At 44.7% G+C, this 21,224-nt stretch overlaps 2 protein-coding genes across 3 annotated transcripts in view; one reads left to right on the top strand and one right to left on the bottom strand.

Annotated features, from left to right (window-relative positions):
* Positions 1-966, bottom strand: LOC311343338 (hydroxycarboxylic acid receptor 2-like; the record flags this gene model as incomplete). The annotated part of the gene is made up of 1 exon (XM_084468205.1): positions 1-966. The coding sequence occupies one exon, from the start codon at positions 964-966 to the stop codon at positions 1-3; it is 966 nt and encodes a 321-aa protein (XP_084324331.1).
* An 11,535-nt stretch (positions 967-12,501) lies between these two features.
* The window catches only part of hip1rb (huntingtin interacting protein 1 related b), a 30,673-nt gene continuing 21,950 nt past the window's right edge, over positions 12,502-21,224 (top strand). For both annotated transcript variants that reach the window (XM_084468764.1, XM_084468763.1), the window contains exons 1-5: positions 12,502-12,682; positions 18,933-18,996; positions 19,196-19,338; positions 20,087-20,143; positions 20,267-20,347. In XM_084468764.1, coding sequence (XP_084324890.1) covers positions 12,590-12,682; positions 18,933-18,996; positions 19,196-19,338; positions 20,087-20,143; positions 20,267-20,347 — 438 coding nt within the window. In that variant the 5' untranslated portion in view covers positions 12,502-12,589. The remainder of the gene's footprint in view (positions 12,683-18,932; positions 18,997-19,195; positions 19,339-20,086; positions 20,144-20,266; positions 20,348-21,224) is intronic.

Genomic DNA, 21,224 nt, shown 5'->3' with positions numbered 1-21,224 from the left:
TTAGTCCAGCCCCCGGGCCTTGGATCTCTGGGGAGCCTCCTTGTCGGTGTCCCCGGCCCTCCCCAGACGCAGGGCCCTCCTGCACACGTTCCTGAAGGCCGGGATGGAGAAGTAGTAGACCACAGGATCCAGGGCGCTGTTCAGGTAGGTCAGGCTGATGGTCAGGTAGAAGGCCGTGTTCAGGTCCTCCATCGCGTCACAGGCCTGCTGCCCCGAGAGAACGCCGGCGATCCGTCCGCCCTTCCACCAGATGAGCAGCTGCGTGACGTTGCTAGGCAGGAAGCAAACGGCGAAGAGCACCACCACCACCGTGATGACCCACAGGGCCTTCCTGATGCGCGCCTGATGGGCCAGCTGCCTCCGTCTCAGGTGGGCCACAATGGAGCACGTGCAGAATATGATCACGGCCAGCGGCAGGAAGAAGGAGATCAGGAACAAGCCCTTGTGCCAGGAGCGTCTGATGTCGAGCTCCTCCGAGAAGATGTCGAAGCTCTCGCAGTCGGTGGCGTTGGAATGCGGCAGGACGAGGAGGTGGGCCGTCATGGACAAGGTGAGCAGCCACAGCCCGGCAGCGCCGCACGCCACTCTGGCCGCGCTCAGCGAGTTGAGTGCGTGGTGGGGGTGGACCACGCGCACGTAGCGGTCCACCGCTACGGCCGTGAGGAAGAAGATGCTCCCGCTGCGGTTCATGGCCAGCAGGAAGAGGGAGAGGTTGCAGAAGGCCGGGCCGAAGCGCCAGGTCATCTCTGAGGCGTAGTAGCTGGCACGGAAGGGCAGTGCCACGTTGAGCAGGAAGTCGGCCAGAGAGAGGTTGAAGAGGAGGACCGTGCTGCTCTTCCAGGGCTTCAGGCAGAACAGGAAGATCCAGAGGGTGAGGCCGTTGCCCAGGACCCCCAGGATGACCTCCGCCCCCAGCAGAGGGGGCAGTGCCGTGGTGAGCAGAGTGGTATTGTAGATGCACTTCATGTCATCTGCTGAGAGCTGCTTGATGAGATGGTCGATGAGCGGTTCTTCAAAAGGAGGAACACCAACTGTAAGGAAATGGTTTGTGAAATTGAGACGATGTTCATATATGGATCGCGGACGAGCGCTACTGCGGGTGCGATTGTTGACGGGGGGGTTGGATCGCGGACGAGCGCTATTGTGGCGCAATTGTTGAGGGGGGGGGGGGGGTGGATCGCGGACGAGCGCTATTGCGGGCGAGATTGTTGACGGGGGGTGGGGTTGGCTCGTTTGGGGGGGCCACAGGGGGGGCCGGACTCTGAGTTACGGGGGCACTGGCCCCCCCTGGCCCCCCCCTAGAACCGCCACTGCTGAGAGAGCTGTTACATTTTGTTAATTTTGGTGCAATTTTGTTCAGAAAATATAATAAATCGATCCTCCTTTAGCATAGGAGGGCTAAATGCAGAAAAATAATTTCCCCATGACGATTAATGAGTATAAATAAAATAAACAAGTTAACAACTTATTTTATGTGAAAATAATGTGCAAAAGGGCAAAACAACAATTTACTATATTTCCAATCAAATAACTTAGACAAACAGTACCTCCCTTAGTAAAGTTTTCTACTTATAAATGCTTATGTAAAAAAAAAAAAAATAAAGATAATTGATCGGCTCCAGAAGGATATGTCCTTTGTTGTGACATTACTGCTACTTTTCCATAGCAGAGCAGAGGACTGTAACCTAACGGTCGTCTGACTGAATCGAGCTAACGTCCGTTGCATTGCGCATTTATAATCAATGATTTCCATTAAAATAATAAATAACAAAACATAAAAACGTTTCACGGTCCACGTGGGATATTTCAGGCGCTCTTGGGGGCCCTCTGGTGGCCACGGGGGACCTGAGCAGGTCACTTGCTTGAATTGGTCAGACCTCCTGAATCTGTACTTCCTACGCCCTTGGAAACACAACGGAATCCAGTATGATGGAAAGTTAACGTGGACTAATGTTTCTGTTAAGATATGTACAACTCTGCGAGAGAGTGAGTTTTCGCTTGAAATTGTATGGTAAGATTTGAGTAGGCCTAAGTGTATTAAGGTATTATTGTAGCAAAAGTGTTTAGCATGCGTAGGCCTACACTAAAGTCACACATGTGTAACAGTACATTTGAAGTCGTAAATATTTATTTTGCATGTTTACACTATAGTCACAAAAGTGTAACAGTAAATTTGAAGTCGTAAATATTTGTTCTACCATTGTAAACACAAAATAGGACCTACGAGTTCACAAGTCCTTTGTTACAGGTGCACAAATCCTATCCTGTGCATCACAACTTCAAAGAGTCATGCACTTGACACTTTTGCTATAATCATTGCAGCGCAGTTGGTGCAAACACATTCACACACCCGTGTTTCATAATCTGAGAACATGCACAAAATGTGTGCATTCATAAACCCAAATGTGAACTAATGCATCAGAAGTTGCACATCTGTGAAATATTTCCTCACAAATTAAATTATATAGATCAGTATTGACTGAGTCTGTTCCCCTTCAAGAGGTACGATTAAGAGCTGTAATTGTTTACAAATGCGACAGCCTTCTATCATCTATTAATGAGTGAGATCTGTTTGGAGTTGACTGCACCTGCCTCTGTATCACTGCCAAAAAACGCAAGCGATAATGACAGTAGCCTAAATTAAATGCAGGATTTTTCTGTTGTAGTTGGTTGAGGTGGAGTTCATTCTGAACTATTTTGTTTCAAACTGCAACTAATTATTTTCATTACGGATTATTCTGCTGATTCTTTTCTCCATTAAAGGTCCGATGACATGCCACCAAGTGTGTTGTGATTAGCTGTTACAAGCCGTTCTTAAAATCTGTCTGTTATGACGTCACAGGTGGGTGTGTCCACCTAGATGTGTGCTGGATAGATCATTCTACCATACTACCCAGTGTACTGTAGCAAACGTTGCCCATCTAGCCATCATACATCTAGGTGGACACGCCCAACTGTGATGTCATTACAGACAGATTTCCTAAACGACTTGTAACGGCTAATCACACCACACCTGGTGGCATGTCATGGGACCTTGAATTGATTGATTGTTTGGTTCGTTGAAATTCAGAAACTAGTGAGAAATGCCGTCACGATTACCCAGAGATCAAAATCCCATAGATCCCGGCAGGCATGTGCAGAGGGGGGGGCTATGGGTGCCCGAGCCCCTGCCCTTTTCCCTCTGAAGGACCAAAGTGCCCTTTTGAGTGGTCATTTAAATTTTCAATGCTTTGTAAAATTACACATGAACAATTAAACATTAACATGTGAATCAATTATTCGAAAATAAAAATGTCTAAAAGTAATAATATAGAAGTAAAGTCTGTACTTTGTAGCCTCGTTTAGCGGCGCTCAGTGCACTGCTGCCGCTGGGTGACGTCATAGGCTATCAACGTGACCTTTCACAATTTGCCTGCCTGCAAGATGCGCTTGTTGTTTTAAGAGACGGTACAACGCAGGGTAAGATCACTACAGAGTCAGACAGAGACAGTTGTTTCCAAAACCATTAAGTTGATAATGCTAAATAAACTAACAGTTATCTCGTTTTGTAGTTACATTTTGCTTGGACAACAGTAGCATTTTTTGGATATATTTGTGTGAATGTCTAACTTAAGGCTCCATATTTCATTCGAAGGTGTACAGTATTGTGGATTTACTATTATGTTAAATGTCATATTGCACTTTCTATAAACAGTATAGTTTGAATACTGTATCTTTACATTTTGCTTGGACAAGGGTTGCATTTTTTTGGATACATTTTGTGTGAAACTCTAACTTAAGGCTCCATATTTAATTTTAAGGTGTACAGTATTGTGGATTATGTACAATTTGATATAGCCCTTTCTACAGTATTAATAATGTATGTAAAATTACATTTTTTTTGCACAGTTGCATTTTTTATTCATGTGAATATAGTCTGAAGTAAGGCTCCATGTTTCATTTTAAGTTGTAAATTTAAGTTACATTGTTGATTTAGTATTTGAAGTGTTTGAAAAAGCGTAATTCAGTATTTAAAATAAAAATGACATATATTGTTAAAAAAAATTTTTTGCATGTGCCCTTTTTTGAATTTGAGCCCCTGCCCCTCAAAGGGTCTCTGCACGGCCCTGGATCCCAGTTAGACCTCCTCGGATCCTTACCTGTCCTGGTGGCTCCGCTCTCTCCGCTCGGTTTTCCAGGAGCTGATGGAATCGTCAGTACGGATCTGACCTCACTGTAGAGAGCCCCTTGTGAGTCTTCTCTTATAGCCGACCCTAACCACGCCCCACTGCAGTGATGACAGCAGAGATGTTTGTTGGATAAATTTAGGCAAGATAAGACAAGTTGTTTTCCCAGTTAACAGTTTGCCATCTGTTTTGGCCCCGCAAAGGTGGAACGAGCTCCTTGCCGATGTCAGGACTGCAGAGTCCAGGCCCAAGGCCTGCCAGTTTAGCCACTAGTTTAGTGGACAGTACAGTATTAAAGGCTGAACTGTAGTCCGGAAAGAGCATTTGGACATATGTGTTGGGGGTGTCCAGATACTCTACGGCCGAGTGCAGGGCTAGTGCTACAGTGTCATCCACTGATCTGTTTTCCTGTAGGTGAATTGGAGAGGGTCAGTTGTTATGGGAATCATGGCCTTCAGCACTAGTTTCTCCAGACACTTCATGGCAACTGAAGTGAGTGCCACTGGACAGAAATCATTCATGCAGGTTGTGTGTGGCTTCTTGGGGACCGGTATGATTATGGATTTTTTGAAGAGCAGTGGGACAACAGCCTGAGCCAGTGAGGTGTGAAGATGTCTGTGTACACCTCAGCCAGCTCTGCTGCACAGGCTTTCAGAACTCGCGGCGGTACACCGTCCAGCCCTGCTGCCTTGCGGGGGTTAACCTGCTGCAGAGATCTTAAAACCTGTGCCCGTGTTACCTGGAGGCTGCTTTCCCTCAGGCCACCTGATGGTAATGCTGGCATGGTGTTCTGCTGGTGGGTATCTAACCGGGCGTAGAAGAAATTTAGTTTATCCGGCAAGGTGGTGTCTGAGGTGCTAGCTGTGTGCTGTGTTCCCCTTGTAATTTGTGATAGCCTGAATTCCCTGCCACATCCTGCAGGAGTCATGTATGTTGTATGTCCTGGCTATTGGACAACTGCAATTGTCCGCGTATACATGGCGGTGAGTAAATCGGTCGATCACAGATTTTGGTAAGCAATCTTTTGCACTTTTCTCACTGTCTATAATATAATATAATAATATAATTTAGGGTGATTCAAAGTGATATACAAGTAATTTAACGGCTGTGATTATCTTTGGCACTCGGCCTACGGCCTCGTACCTACGACCCAATCACAGCCGCGCTGATTTTCAGTAGCCCACAATAGCACTCCCTCTCGTGTGATATTACTTTTATACAACAGTTCTACAACAGTAATAAGCAACAACAGATTATGATTTATTTGTTTATTTAATTATTTATTTGGCTCCGCTAACACAAATATAAGTTTGTTTCAATCTAAGCTAGGCCTACATAAAGACCGTTGATAACATTAACGGTTATTAGAACACCTGTAAAGCGGAGTGATAGCCTACATGTATGGTTAAAAGGCCCAGTGCTCTTATACTCTATATCAGCACTCATGGAATGCCTCTTTTCAAATCAAAATACTTGGTCGTAACTAACTGTTTAATTAAAAATGAAATATTGTTTTCAGTTTCTGGAACATCAGCTGCAAGATGCCTGGTAGCGCACATGATGTCAGTGTTATGATGCAACTCCGATCTCTTTCATGAAGCGCATCTACTGCCTAAGGTGAGACCACTAGCAAGGCTGTATAGTCAGAAGGGTTAATTAAGCTCTCAATGTGATCTTATCTGTTCTTATTGTGACATATTTCAGCCATAATATTCTCACATAGCCACAGGGAGCAGCACCGAGCACATTTAACAATTAGGAGGTAATATTCTCACATAGCCACAGGGAGCAGCACCGAGCACATTTAACAAATAGGAGGTAATATTCTCACATAGCCACAGGGAGCAGCACAGAGCACATTTAACAAATAGGAGGTAATATTCTCATATAGCCACAGGGAGCAGCACCGAGCACATTTAATAAAGTTGCAACATTTGCACATAGGGGCAACAACGGACACACAGATTTCGGCCGTTTCTCAATTCGCGTTCTCGTGTACTTGCGTTCTCGATAAACGTCATCAGTGGTGGCCCAAGCACTGTTCCAATTCCAAGTACGCGAGTACGCGAGTACTGTCGTAAAACCCGGAAGTGTTCTCGATGCGTTCTCGATGAGGCCGTTCTACCGAGGATGCATCGGAGGTGACTCGTGTGGACTTGGGACCGTTAAATATCCCAGAATGCATCATCGAGTCCGCTGCTGTTCCAATTGCAGGTGCGTACTCGCGTTCTCGGAAGTCCGTACTTGAAAGTCCGGACTTGCCAAGTACGTACTTCCAAGTCCGCGAGAACGTAGTCCGCGTACTTGGTATTGAGAAACGGCCGAAGTGAGCAAGTTTTTAACGTTGTAGAAGAAGTCTACCTTCACCTCACTATAAAAGCAACAGCTTAACTTGGAGACGGGAGAATCTCTTGGGCGATGTATCATAGATATAAAGCTTAGAGACGCTTTGCATGTGTTATATACCATTCCTCTCCTTTTGTTTCATAGACGATAGACAATAGACCAAAACCTTTACCAAATAAAGTGAGTTAAAAGCGATCCTGTCTCGGCGGCCTTTCCTGGATTAAAAATAACATAACATTATGAAATAGCCTACCCAACACATTGTCTGGATTTACTTTGGCATGTTAACAATCGCCTTCCCTTTACAAAAAAACACATAGGCCTAGTAGCCTAGGCCATGTAGTCCATCAGCCACAGACCCCAAAAGGGGCCAGAGCAAACCCCCAGTGGTAGTGATGACTCAAGGGGTACTATCTTGCGCCCGGCGCAATTGACTTTCTACACCGACGCATGTGTCGTTGCTAGTTTGTACCCGGCGCAAAGCTGATTTTCCCCCGGCAACCAGGCACCACTACACTTGCACCTGGAGAGGCGTGTCGGCGAAAAGCAGGGGCGTGTTCTGGCGCAAATGATACTTGGTGCTATTTTAGTGATCTAAAAAATGCGCCAATGCAATTGCACCACTGACCGAAAAATACCTGGTCTATAGCGGATAGCGCAGTTGTTGTTGCTATTTTGACGTGCCATGGCAGGTCGGAACTACAACATAGCCTACGCTTACACACACGTAGGCTATACACAGCACAAACATGCAACAGGCATGCAAACTAGTCACCTTTCGGCGAAATTTGCAGTTTTTTAAACAAAATTGGCCACTTGTGTGATTCGTGGAGATCCATTGAGAAAACATTGGGGATGGGGGGAGGGGGGGGGGTCTACAGTCTGACGAAAACGAGACGATAACTAAATAAAAATCAATTTAGGATGACAAAAACTAAGACGAAATCTTAGTCGTTACACTTTCGTGGGAAAGAACAGCTGATACAGTGTTGTACTTTTAAATCAATGCATCTGCAAACACCGTACAGCAAATACATATGTTCTTGACACAGACATTGTGTACAAATGACAATAAATAACAATATTTTCACATCAACATTTGTTCATCTTATTAATTTACTTATTCATTGAGGGAGAGCTTTAAGAAAAGGTTTTTTTTTGTTTTTCTTTTTGTAAATTGTACATATACCTAGTATCATATCAAATTGTATATATAAATAGATATAGATTGTATTAAATGTATTAAGTGTCAATTGTAAACACACTGTACAGATATATGGATTGTATAAATATATAAATTATAAAAATATATATATGTATAGGCTAGTATATCAAATTAATGTATGGATTGTAGATGTATAAATATAAATATAGTAATCTTTACTTACGTGCGCTAGTGAAGGACTTCATTGCGTCGTAAAAAGCGGCGCATCCTTTGCGCATTACGGCATAAAAAAAGTTTTTTCAAATTTCGAGGCGTTTTTTTCAGCGTAATAAAGGTGAAACATGACTGAATGAGGTCGCTTTCCGGCAGGGTTGGCTTGCCATAGGGAACACGTTCTGACACGCGTGCTGGAAAACCGGATCGCGTTCTGGAAAACCGGGCGTTTCAGCACACGTTTCATTGAAGTCGAATTGTGGCACACTCGGCTTTCCATAAATACCAAACAGATTTTCACGCTGGGTTTTTTGCTGCAAAGGTCATACATGTAGCCATGATACAGGACACATGGTTTGGCATGTTTTAATATTCATAGTGGGCTTAACAGTAATAGCAATCTAACTAGCAATCTGAAAAACATAATGTGTCTTCAAAAACAAAACAGGGACAGGTCGTTTTTTATGTATTGAGCCAGGGACAGGCAGCCAAAACGGGGACGTCTGGTCACCCTATGATATATGATGTAGGCTATGATAGGTATTTTGCAAATAACACACTATAAATATGATAGAGAAGCAGAAACAGCTATTTTAATAAGTTGAAGAAACAATTAATATATGATTAGGCTATATATAAATATATACATAGCCTACATAAACACACACATATATATATATGTATATATATGTGTTTATGTAGGCTATGTATATATTTATATATAGCCTAATCATATATTAATTGTATATATATTAATTGTATATGTATGTATATATATATTTTTATTTTTTATATATATTTATATACACAAACGTGTGTGTGTGTGTGTGTGTGTGTGTGTGTGTGTGTGTGTGTGTGTGTGTGTGTGTGTGTGTGTGTGTGTGTGTGTGTGTGTGTGTGTGTGTGTGTGTGTGTGTGTTCTCTTGGCCCAGACGACCAAGAGGGGTAGTGATGGACGCGGTGTACCACTCCTTCCCAACAGAGGGAGCCAGGAGGAGCTCCAGCCAATCAAGGGAAATACGGAACACCTGAGGAGCAGGGGGAGAAGCATGCTTAAATAGCCTGCTTCCGCACTCATTCGGGCCTCTTCCCTGGGTCACACACGAGGAGATACCAGACGACGTGGGTGAGGAGAACCCACCCCACGGAGCAAGCCTATGGATGCCACTATAGTTGTTTTTTGTTATAGTTAGTAAGTGATACTTTTTGTTTAATTTAAAGTGCCGTGTTGGCTTTTGCACTTCAACCAGACTCTTGGGCTTTTTTGGGACGGGGTAGTGCACTCTAGCTGGGCCGGGCCGGGCCGTATGTATGTGCTAAAACTCCTGAAAGAGGACTGTTTTGCAGAGCTTCTTTCTCGTCCTCTCGTTTCTCGTTTGGCAATGTGGAGCAGCCTTAACTTATGAAACACAGACACAACCAATGACAACAAGTCTGGTTGTCGATGCCAAAACGTGTCTCCTCCTGAAAAGTAATCCCCCAGGCCCTGTTTGCGATGGTCCGCCGATTTGAGCAGGAATATGCTGCACTCTGGCGTCTTGTGTCTTCTGCTGCTACGGAACTCCGGAGTATGACCAGTCCAAGATGGCGGCCGCATTTCATGCGTCCAAGCAGCCAATTCGGCGTATACTCTTTATAACGTCTATGCTTGTACCACCTAGACGTGTTGCAAAAGTATCCCTAGGAAAACGACAGCTGAGACTCGTAGCAGCAGATGAGAGCAGTTGTATCGATGCTCATTGAACATACCGTTCTGTATCATTTAATTTGTGAGGAAATATTTCAGATGTGCAACTTCTGATGTATTAGATCACATTTGGGTTTACAAATGCACACATTTTGTGCATGTTCTCAGATTATGAAACACGGGTCTGTTAATGTGTTTTGCACCAACTGCGCTGCAATGATTATAGCAAAAGTGTAAAGTGCATGACTCTTTGAAGTTGTGATGCAGAGGATAGGATTTGTGCACCTGTAATAAAGGACTTGTGAACTCGTAGCCCCTATTTTGTTTTTACAATGGTAGAAAAAAAATGTAGTTAGTGAAATAGTGCGGGTTTTACACCTCGAGACAGCGGGAGGCAGCACCACAGTACATATAGGTGCAGCTTTATTTTCAGTGGCCGGTTAACACTCAGGTTGGTGAAGCCATTGTTTCAGCCTCTTTCAAGACTGCCAGAAAAAAGCCTCTCCTCAAAAAAACGACCCCACCGATATGATATCCAGAACTACAGACCGGTATCTCTTCTTTCATTCCTCTCTAAAACACTGGAACGTACCATCTCTACCCCGGTGAAAATTAAGTGCACTGAAGTGTATTAAAAATATATTTCCGAAGTACATAATTCATTCCAAGTACATTTTTCAGAAATATACTTCATGTTAAGTATATTTTAGGTAGACTTTTGGAAAAGTATACTTCTTCTGAGATCGATTTAAGTTCAATGTAAGTGTACTTGAAATAACTATACCAACACTAATGTACTTAAAGTGTTTCAGTATACATCTTACAAGTATACTTAACTGATATTTTAGTTTATTTAAAATATATTTCTGATAGTGTATTTCAGTCAGGATGTCATCAAGCTCAACTTTAGTCTATTGAAAATAAGTATACTACTGCTTTAATATTTGAAGGATGATTTCAGTATACTTCTTACAAGTAAACTTAACTGATCTTTTTTTTAAAGTTTTTTTTAAAATATATTTCAGATAGTGTATTTCAGCCAGGATGTCATCAAGAGCAACTGTAAAACTGTAAATATTTACAACTTCAAATTTACTGTTATACATTTGTGACTTTAGTTTACGCATGCTAAAGACTTTTGCTAAAATAATACCTTCATATTAGTGAGCTTCATAACTGCTCAGAAAATCTATTTTTTATTCCATACTCAAGATTAAAGATTGTAATTGGCTGTTATATTCATGTCAAATGTTAACAAAGCCAAAGACACAATTGAATCTTGCCCATGTGTGGCTGGACGTTGAAAGGCCATGCCAAAAAATGTGAGCTAGCCAGTTTGACCTGTCAGCCAGTCTGAGACATCGCTGCTCCTCTCCTGGTGGTTGCGTTGCGTTTCCTTCCCTGAATGAGCTGGCAGTGTGAACAGGAACAACCATAAAGAATGTGTTCATTACGCAGACAAAGACGGGAGTACTAATATGTACGATTACTGGACCAGGCACATAGTTTAGCTCATTTGTCCATCACTGAATGACTCTGCGTAATGTGAGGCTGCAGATCAGTGATGTTCAGTGATGTTACAGGAGGGGAGAAAGGAACATTACTGTTCATTCATATCAGGACAACATGTGGTCTCTTTCCTTTCACTTAGACACCTTAAGAGCATACTGTATTGATGAACAGCATACAGAGGTCATGGTAATGACGACGTGACGGTATTCAGAGGGTCGTGGGTAAAACGGACCAGGGGGTCAGGGCAGGAGTCAGGTTGGAATTCCGGACCTGGATCAGGGATTCCCCCCCCCCCCCCCAGGGCTGGAGGTCAGCCCGGTCCACAACTACCCAGCACACATTACAATGCTCATGTTGATCTTATTGAAAAGTCAGCAAAATATTGACCTGCGCTCTATTCAGAATGGGTGTCCCACCTGTCCAGCTCTCTGTTTGTTATGCAGCAGGTTGATAAAGGGAGACATGTTAGGGGACTTTAAGCAGCTATTGCGCCGTTAGGCTGCAGTACTTAGAAATCAAAGGCCAGGTCCAGATCAGGTCCGGACTGAAGACTCTGGAACCTTCTCCCTCCACCAGTCAGAAACACAGCTGGTTTGTGTTTTAAGAAACTTTTAACGGCTTTTAGTCAGGAGACAGACATTTAATCTATAATTTGGCTGACTGCATCACACATTTTTTGTATTTATGTTTTCCTTTGTATGCCAGATTTTAACAGTTTATATTTTAATCCTCACATTTGGTCAGGAGTTTTACAGTTGTTTTAAATATAATGTATTATTTACCCCCTTCCATTGTAAGAGTTACCTCACACTGTTAAGCACTTTGTAACACTATAAAAAATGTGCTATATGAATAAATAATATTATTATATAAGACTTCCAGAAATAATACAGTTGACTATTTCCAGTACAGGCAAATCAAACCCCATTTAGTGTTATTTTGTATGCAGCCTCAATCTCTGAAGCAGAGATAATAGAATCTGTACATCCTGGTGACATAGTTCACCATATCACCATTGCCACATCCTCAAACCTATAAAGTCATGTCTATCGATCACGAATACTAATAGGACTATATCATGAATCCAAAACTGAAATAGTTATACTAGTAATACTAATAACCGACATATCTGCCACGACGTCCAAGGCATGAAAACATTGTCGAATCTTTGGCAATGTAAATGCAAGCCGATAATGTAAAAGCCTATTGCTTATACATAATGGTACATGCAGCAATGCAGGAGGCGTCAGGAGCCATTAGAGGAGACGTTAATGAGGAGGAGGCGTTAATGAGGAGCCAGGGGGCGGGCCATCACGTGACGCCGCTCCTCTCTTCCTCCTCCCCGCTGCGCCGCATCCATCATCAGGAACAGCGAGCCTTGAAATGCTAGTCCAGATCGGAGGCGCCTACGATCGCTCGCTTTCACTGGCACAATAAAACCCCGACGCATCCGAATCTCTTCATCGGTTCCGGTTGTAGATCGCAGCCCACCAGCGGAGGATGAACAGCATCAGGCAGGTGCCCACCCGGGTGAAGAGCCGCAGGGTCGAGACAAACCTGGGCGCCGAGAGGGAGCATTTTGACAAGCAGCAGGTAAAGTCACCGTTCACACGCTGGTGGAAGATAAAAGAGTCGGACCCGGGATGACGGAATGGTGATACACGTTTGGATTTGTGGCGAATCATGTGTTATTTATTTTATCTTCGCTTGTACTGAACGAGTGCTGGTGGTCCTGCAGTCCTCCACGTTACCGTCACCTTGTACCCGGCACACAGGCCATAGAACCCGGGTTAGGAACGCTCTTTATCCGGCTAGCCAAAGCAGAAATAGCGATATTAGATTTGAAAGAATACAATCTACAATGAATGTTGTAATTGAATGGATATCGGTGTGTGAGTCGGCAAGCGGAATGGGGTCTGCATCATACTCCTCCTGTCCTCACCCTCTAGCCGACCTCCTCCTCCCACCGACCTGTCATCACACTGGACTCCTCTTACGGGTGTTGAATTGTGCTCTTAGGTCATTCACTAAATACACGAGCATAACCACACTGTTCTCATCTTCAAACTGACAGATTCATTCAAGATTACCTATTTGGGGTTTGAGTGGTGTTTATGAACTTTACAGTTAATTGTACTGTACACTTTCTGAAGTACTACTGTAAATGGATTAATGGCATTGAAGATAACACAACAGCAAACTCTGACTGACAGACTGACATACCTCTACTCTTTTCTCTTTACTGTTTACCAAATATGCATATGGACAGAGTTTACCTAAACTCCATTGTGTCTCTGAAGCAGGAACCACATGCTAGCTGATAGCAACATTCTGGTGTTGTGACTCTGTCAGATTTCAGGCTGATCTTGTCCTTCCTGTTCGACCACATTTGCACTCTTGCAGCCATATTTTCTTCTCTTGAGCTCTGCAGAGTCAGGGCGACCGGTGAGCGCAGAGTGCAGGACTCAAACAGAAGGCCTGTGTGCTTCACGGCCACTATAGAAATTGGGTGTGTCCCATTCTTTTACAAAAGGAGATCTGTGGCCGCGGGCCCGTTGGCCAGTCCTGTTTGGTAAGACTGAGTAGCAGTCTTACCAAAGGGGTTCACGAGTCCTCATCTGATCATTATTAAGTACTTAGTAGACAATGAATGAAAGAAGAAACCCAATGTGGTGAGACAGTGTTGGATCGACACCGGGCATAGTTAGTGAAATATGTGCATAAACATGAGTCTACGAACAGCTTCGTCCAGAATGTAGTTTGTTGATGTTTTGCTTTAGTCCAATCAGGCGCTGGGAAGTTTCTCTTCAGAAACACGTGTGTGTGTGTGTGTGTGTGTGTGTGTGTGTGTGTGTGTGTGTGTGTGTGTGTGTGTGTGTGTGTGTGTGTGTGTGTGTGTGTGTGTGTGTGTGTGTGTGTGTGTGTGTGTGTGTGTAAACATCACCTGGGACTGACTCATGTCAGCCAATCAGGGACGGCTATCACAGGAGTGGTGTTTGCTTGGCTACCGGGTTGGATCGCGGCGCTGCACTGCTCCTTAAGGACTGAGTGTTGTGGTGGAGGCGAGCTCAGTGGCCTTGATGCGTGCCCTTTATTCAAATACATTCCTGGTCGACGCCTGTTGTTATTAAATGAGGGCTATTATAGGGCTACTGCACTAGTTCCCTAATAGATATGGAAAGAAAAGACAACATTGAAAGGAGGGATGGATTAGTTGGACAACATTTTCATGAGTGCACCTTTTGTGAGATCCAACAAGGAACTTTGTGATGCAGATGAGAGTCATGGATGAGTCATGGATTGTTGTCACTGGGATAGCAACGGTACAAGCAACGCTCTGCGCAAGAGGGATATTTATTGTTCCATTAGGCAGAAGGTATCCTTGTCATTGACCCACGCTAAATATTGCTGATGCACAAGGTATGCTGAAGGACATATCTCTTCCTCTATCTATAGCCCTCTGCATCTCTCCCCTCTTCCAGCCTCGCCATCACCTCACCTCGTTACGCCCTGCAGGATGTCAATGTCAAGTGGGCCCCTTGGCTCTGTTTTGTATTTACCCCCCTGCTGGTCTGAGGGAGGGCCCGTGAAGAGAGGGAAGAGGTTTAAACGTCCAGGAGAGCCTTTGTTTGTTGTTTTTTGGAGGGCCTGACAGTTGAACAAACAAATTGACATATAGAATATCCCTTATTTAGTTGATTATCCGTGGTTATTAGTGAAAGAAATTACACCTGTGTTTCATTACCTGATATATATTCTCCAGCCTTAATGTGTTGAACGCTGATCTTACAAAATTCAAATTCCATGAGAAGGTTTGACAAGGTTTTGTACAAAGCAGCAGTTTTAGTTGGCAAAGGGGAAAGTGTCCGGGTTTCTAAATTAATGAATAGAATAAACCAACAGAGCGCAGGCGGGCAGATTAAGATGCTGACAATATGTAATAATCTGCTCAGAAACCAGAACCATTGTTATGCCCAATCTGATTTTGCACACAATACTTGTTTGTTTGACACACTTTACCACTTCCTTCATACATTTGATAAAAACCTCTGATTGATATTCAACAGACTTGCTGACGCACACAAGTTATCAATAATAATTCAATGTATTGTCAAAAGGCAAAAAAAAACATACTGATTACAAAAAAGTCCCGCATTTAGACTTGTTTAAGAGGCCTTTGCATGCAAGTCCTGAGTCTGTATGGCAGCGCTCTCTAAACCTAGCATTAGCCTCTTCTGTTGGGGTCACTCATGTTGATATCTGTGACCTTGTCGCTGTGAGCAACTCTGTTTAATTACGCTGATAAGCGCCCACAATACTAGTTCCTGCTGGGACCTGCGTGTCCAGTTTAAGAGCAGGAGCAGCTCCTCTGATACTTACTACTACGGTCCAGGTGTGTCTGGTGAGGAGCCATGTCCAAGCACATGGAGACGCTGAGGAAAAGCAAAGAGGACAAGGTGAGCAGGGACACCTGTGTGTGTGTGTGTGTGTGTGTGTGTGTGTGTGTGTGTGTGTGTGTGTGTGTGTGTGTGTGTGTGTGTGTGTGTGTGTGTGTGTGTGTGTGTGTGTGATGGACAGCGGTGTTGTGGACAGTGATGGTGAGCTGGAGATTGTGTCTAGGACCAGGAGGATTAAAGCAGCCCCCCCCCCCTCCCCATCAGGGGATTTCAACCAGGCTAACATGTCCGGGCCTCCGTATGCCTCTCGCTAATCTCCCCAGAGAGACGGACATTTACATATTGCCACAACAGTTAAGCGCTCCTACTCTTACTCAGGAATTAGAATCGGTCATATGACTGTAATCTAGTGATGAATCTACTGCTCCTGTCCTGAAGGGTTTTATAGATGAACATTCCTTCATCAGATCCACATTTGTTATGTTTTTTTTCGGCATATTGAACAGCTGTTATTACGCCGAGAAGTTTTCTATATCCGTTGGTCTCGGAGTGTAAATAAGTATCAAGTAGTGTTTAAGTTTCTATTGTATTGCACGAAAAAAAACATTTACTTGTGTGATGTATAGTTGAGATTATGATGTATGCTTAGTTTGTAGGTGAGGTTGTTTGACACTGAGGCTCACGGTTACTATTTAAACTGCCCTTGAGCAAGGGCGTCAAACCAGCACGTGCACTTGGCGCAGGCTAATCTCTGACTTTGTTTGTGTACTAGCTTCCGTAATTCATTTGACTTTCATCAAAGTGTGTGTGTGTGTGTGTGTGTGTGTGTGTGTGTGTGTGTGTGTGTGTGTGTGTGTGTGTGTGTGTGTGTGTGTGTGTGTGTGTGTGTGTGTGTGTGTGTGTGTGTGTGTCTGTGTGTACCATGACCCCTGGATCTCATGGCCACAGTGTTGCTCCTCTCCGTGGGTCTCTTTATGTAACACTCACTCTGCCGTCCTCCTTGTTGGTCCCTTCCTCTCGCTGCTATCATACTCTGAGTGTAAATGCCCGCAGTCCCCTTAGCCTTGCTGTTCACCAACCATCTGCTGAGCGCTCTCTGCCAGCCCCTGTTTACCAGAGCCAAGCGCCCCGCAGCCAACCCAAGCAGTCTGCCCTCCTCCCCCGACGGCCCTGGTTGTCAGACCCTAGGCTAGACCACCAGACCACTGGGCTAGACCACCAGACCACCAGGCTTGGATGGTCAAGACGGAGATACTGGCAGTGAATGTCAGAAGGAAAAGAGTCTCAGATGAACCTCCGATCCCTCCCCTCACTTCCCCTCGCTGGCCTTTCTCCACAACCGCTCTGTGTGTGAAGTCTCCCCCACTGTGTGTGTGTGTGTGTGTGTGTGTGTGTGTGTGTGTGTGTGTGTGTGTGTGTGTGTGTGTGTGTGTGTGTGTGTGTGTGTGTGTGTGTGTGTGTGTGTGTGTGTGTGTGTGTGTGTGTGTGTGTGTGTTTTCAGCCACAGACGTCCCTCTGTGCTTTGTGTAGTGCCCTTGTATGTTTAGATGGCGGTGGGGAAAGAGGTTTGCCAACTTTATAGACTGTGGCAACTCCCTGACGTGTGCGTGTGAGAAGGATGTGAAATGGATTTGTAGGTCTGTGTTAATGATGTGATGACAGCTTAGTAATTTCTTTGCTCATAGACGGTACCGTGTCCTACAGGGAGAGAGACAGTCCATGTGACTGATAAAGGGAGACTAGGTTGGAGATATCGTTCTCTTGAGTGATCAGCATTTGTCACTATGAATGCTGCATTAAACACTTAATTTGAGAATTCAATGTTCAATGTTTGGCCTCGCTTTGTGAATCACATGCCCAGACAAGACATGATGGCCTGAGTTTCAAAGTTAACCTGTTTTATTGACTTCCTGCTTCGTGTTAATAAATCTTTGCTCTGTGATGCATACGGGTGCCCTGCAGCCCATGTTGACATCACATGGTTTTGAATGTTGTTTATCGCTTGGCAAGGAGCAGCGTCCCCACAGTTAGAGGACGTGAGTGTGTGTGAGGACGTGAGTGTGTGTGAGGACGTTAGTGTGTGTGAGGATGTTAGTGTGTGTGAGGACGTGAGAGTGTGTGAGGACAAAAGGATGTATGTGTGTGTTAGGACCTGTGTGAGGAGGACCTGAGTGAGGACTGTGAACATGCAGTGTGAACCGTCCCCTCAACCCTTTGCTCATGGGCACTTACTGTATTTGCATACATTTGCATATTGGGCCATGCCGGGTTTACACTCCTCCTGTCGCAGGAACCCGGACATCAGGGAATTACCCAAGTTCAGTATTATTCTAATCGGGCCCAAGCTTCCATTCCTCTGGTTGTCATGACAACAGATTATTATGAAACACCAGTTAAGTGTACGTTACTGGAGTGAAGGATATTTATTTGTTTCTAAGTGTCTGGTGTTTTCCTGTGACCCTTGAACCCCTTGAACCCGAATTAACGTGTTTATTGAAGAGCTAACTTGTTCTTCTCTACTGGTGCTGATGGGACTGACTCAAGCATGAAGCTCAAGACTGGAGCCAAGAGTATGGCCAGAGGAGAAAAAGACAAAATTGTTTGATTCAACTCGGTGGTTGTTATGCTACACTATAATGAAAAGCCCAGCTCATTGGTGGATGTTGTTAGAGCAGAAGGAAACAGCCAGCTCATTGGTGGATGTTGTTAGAGCAGAAGGAAACAGCCAGCTCATTGGTGGATGTTGTTAGAGCAGAAGGAAACAGCCAGCTCATGGGTGGATGTTGTTAGAGCAGAAGGAAACAGCCAGCTCATTGGTGGATGTTGTTAGAGCAGAAGGAAACAGCCCAGCTTATTGGTTGATGTGCTATTTTGGAAACAAAAGGAAGTTTTTAGAATGTATATGATGCCGTTCAGTTGGACCTGTTTGGGATAAAATCGACTCGACTATGACTGGAATGTGCTGCCCACGCCTCGTCTCCTCCAGTAGGGAGGACAGGACACCCAAGAAAACTCCATTCATAGATGGCGTCATGCTGCATGATGACTCATGCACTTATATTTAGAAAGTCATGTAGCTGTAATTAGAAGCCTGGCTAGCCTCATTACCACCTGGTCTGTCTCTGTGTTGCTGACTCAGCGACTCCCCCAGTCAGCAGGAGACTCTTGGGCACGTTGTTGTTCTGTTGGCTGAGGCTGATAAAACTGACCCACGTGACCCAATGTACACTAACCGACCGCACACAGACACACTAAACAAAGGGATGTCCGTGTTCACGTTACAGACACGGCCTGCACAAACAATGGGCTCCCAAAAGAACGGTTCACAATATGCTGAGTGAACGCTCAGTGGCTGGAGTATTCCACAGGGAGAGTTTGGACCAGGAATCCTCCTTCCTGGGGCTGTTTGGTGAACCTGTTTCCTTTCTGTGTCCTCTGTTCTCCAGCTCAGCAGCATCAGCAAGGCCATCAACTCCACCGAGGCGCCAGTGAAGGAGAAACATGCTCGTCGTATCCTTTCTGTGGGAGACCACTGCTCCACTGCTTCCCCGTCTCCTCAGTGTTGCTCTCGTTTCCAACTTGGAGGCGGTGGTTGTGTGCTCATCCAGGGAATATCTTGATAGATTGATTGTTCAAACCCAAAGGCCTGGGCACAAACGGTAGTGGACACGCTGCCCCCATCGTCATGCATCCTTAACCCTTGGGCCAGGCATTATTCTGGGGACCCACCGGGAGAAGGGAGCCTACACCTTCTGGTCCTACGCCCTGGGCCTCCCGCTGGCCAGCAGCTCCATCCTCAGCTGGAAGTTCTGCCACGTGCTGCACAAGGTTCTACGAGACGGACACCAAAACGTAAGAACACCCTTAAGCCGCCCGTAGCATCTCCCCTTAACAGCACCGAGCTTCCCTTAACCTACCCCAGCATCTCCCCTAAGATGACTCCTTAGCTCCCGCTAAAGTTTCTCCTCAGCTAGCCCTAGTGTCTCCCCTTAGCTAGTCCTAAGCTGTGTTCGAAATCGTTCCCTATTCCCTCACTCACTATTCCCTATATAGTGTTTATGATATAGGGAACGAACAAACGAGAATTCGGACACTACGCTGAACATTTGTGAATGTCATTTGCGTCAGTAAATGCGCCCGCATTGCATTGTGGTATACGGGTAACATAACATGTAGAGAACATCGTATGTTCACACAAATTTTGGGTATTTTATAGTCCACTATATAGTGAATGAAATTAACCTCTGAGAATTCGAACAGCACTACAAAATGGCGAGTACCCTATATAGTGCACTATATCCGTGATAGGGAACGATTTTGAACACAGCTCTAGTGTCTTCCCTTAGCTAGCCCGAGTGTCTCTGCTTAGCTAGCCCTAGTGTCTCCCCTTAGCCGGCCCTAGTGTCTTCCCTTAGCTAGCCCTAGCATCTCCCCTTTTAGTGTGTCCACTAAAAGGGTTCTTGCGTGATTGCGTTACTGTGGTGCTCATAGCCGCACCATGCTGTCACAACATTTGTTCCTATTGGACATTTTGAGGCAGCAAATAGTTGTGTTCATCTTTTTGTATTACATTTAATAGGATTTTGTTTAACCCTTGCAGAGTCTACAGGACTGTATGAGGCACCACAGCAGTCTGATTGAGATCGGGCAGCTATGGGTGAGTTTGAACCGTATTGCTGAACAGCATCCCTGCTTAAAGGTGGGGTGAGGTTCCTTTATGTTGCTGCTGCTGAGACAAAGCTGATGCTAACGCCTGCTTGCTCACTACTGCTGTTTCCAGGGCAACCTCCACGACAAATACGGACAGCTGGTGGCTCTGTATTCCAAGATGTTGTGTACAAAGATGGAATTCCACGTGAAGGTACGAACAGGCCCTCGCCGTTGCTGCATGTGTATATTTTAAGGCTGAAGTTATTTTCTGGTGGTGGTCATGATGCATCATTAATGGTTTAGTTTAAGCATTATTTCATCGTTAGGTTCAGGTATTGGGATAGGGGTCGTTAAAGTACGCACATGGCCCTGTGATGGGGATTGCGGAGCCATCTCTTAGGATTCCTGGCATGATAATAATCTGGTCAGGGAAGAATTCTGGGGACAAAAACGCATCATGGGAAATCACCTCTGTAAAAAAACATCTGTAAGGTTGAAGCCCAAGCTACAGCAGTCATGTTGACTTCATCGAGTGCATACCAACTGCCAGGCCAAGGCCTATAATGACTGAACTAAGGCCCCGTCCACACGGGTGAAAAGGATCAGTTTTCCTTTGATGCGTTTCAGGAATATCTCCGTGAAGACGGACTTGTTGCGAAAACGCATCAAGCTGTAGAAACGCTGTAGTACATATTCAAGGCGACTGTGTGGCTCTGGTTCTCCACAAAAAAAAGTGGAGTGCTGGGCATCAAGCACATGCGAGCAAATTGTGCCTCATTGCTGAATACAGATTATATTCGAGCAGCACGTTTATTCTTTTGGAAACTTTGAAGAATAGACGAATACTGGGTAGCTTATTTACTTTGTGAAATAGCTGTTCAAGTCCACATATTGCTATAATCAGAGCAGAATATAAACGATACAAATATAGTATATGGTGTAAATCCATCAAATAACGTGTTAAAACGTCAACCCCTCTTTAGAATTTCATTCCCATTAATGTTAAAGGTCGCCATGTTTGATGTTGTGATATAAAGTCGGCTCTGAAATGATACCGGATTTTCCCACCTGTTGTTATTCTGAGTTTG

Source organism: Micromesistius poutassou, assembly GCF_964030765.1.
Source record: "Micromesistius poutassou genome assembly, chromosome: 5".
NCBI classification, from domain to species: domain Eukaryota; kingdom Metazoa; phylum Chordata; class Actinopteri; order Gadiformes; family Gadidae; genus Micromesistius; species Micromesistius poutassou.
The sequence above is the reverse complement of the archived record's forward strand: the minus strand, read 5'-3'. Positions and strand labels throughout refer to the sequence as shown.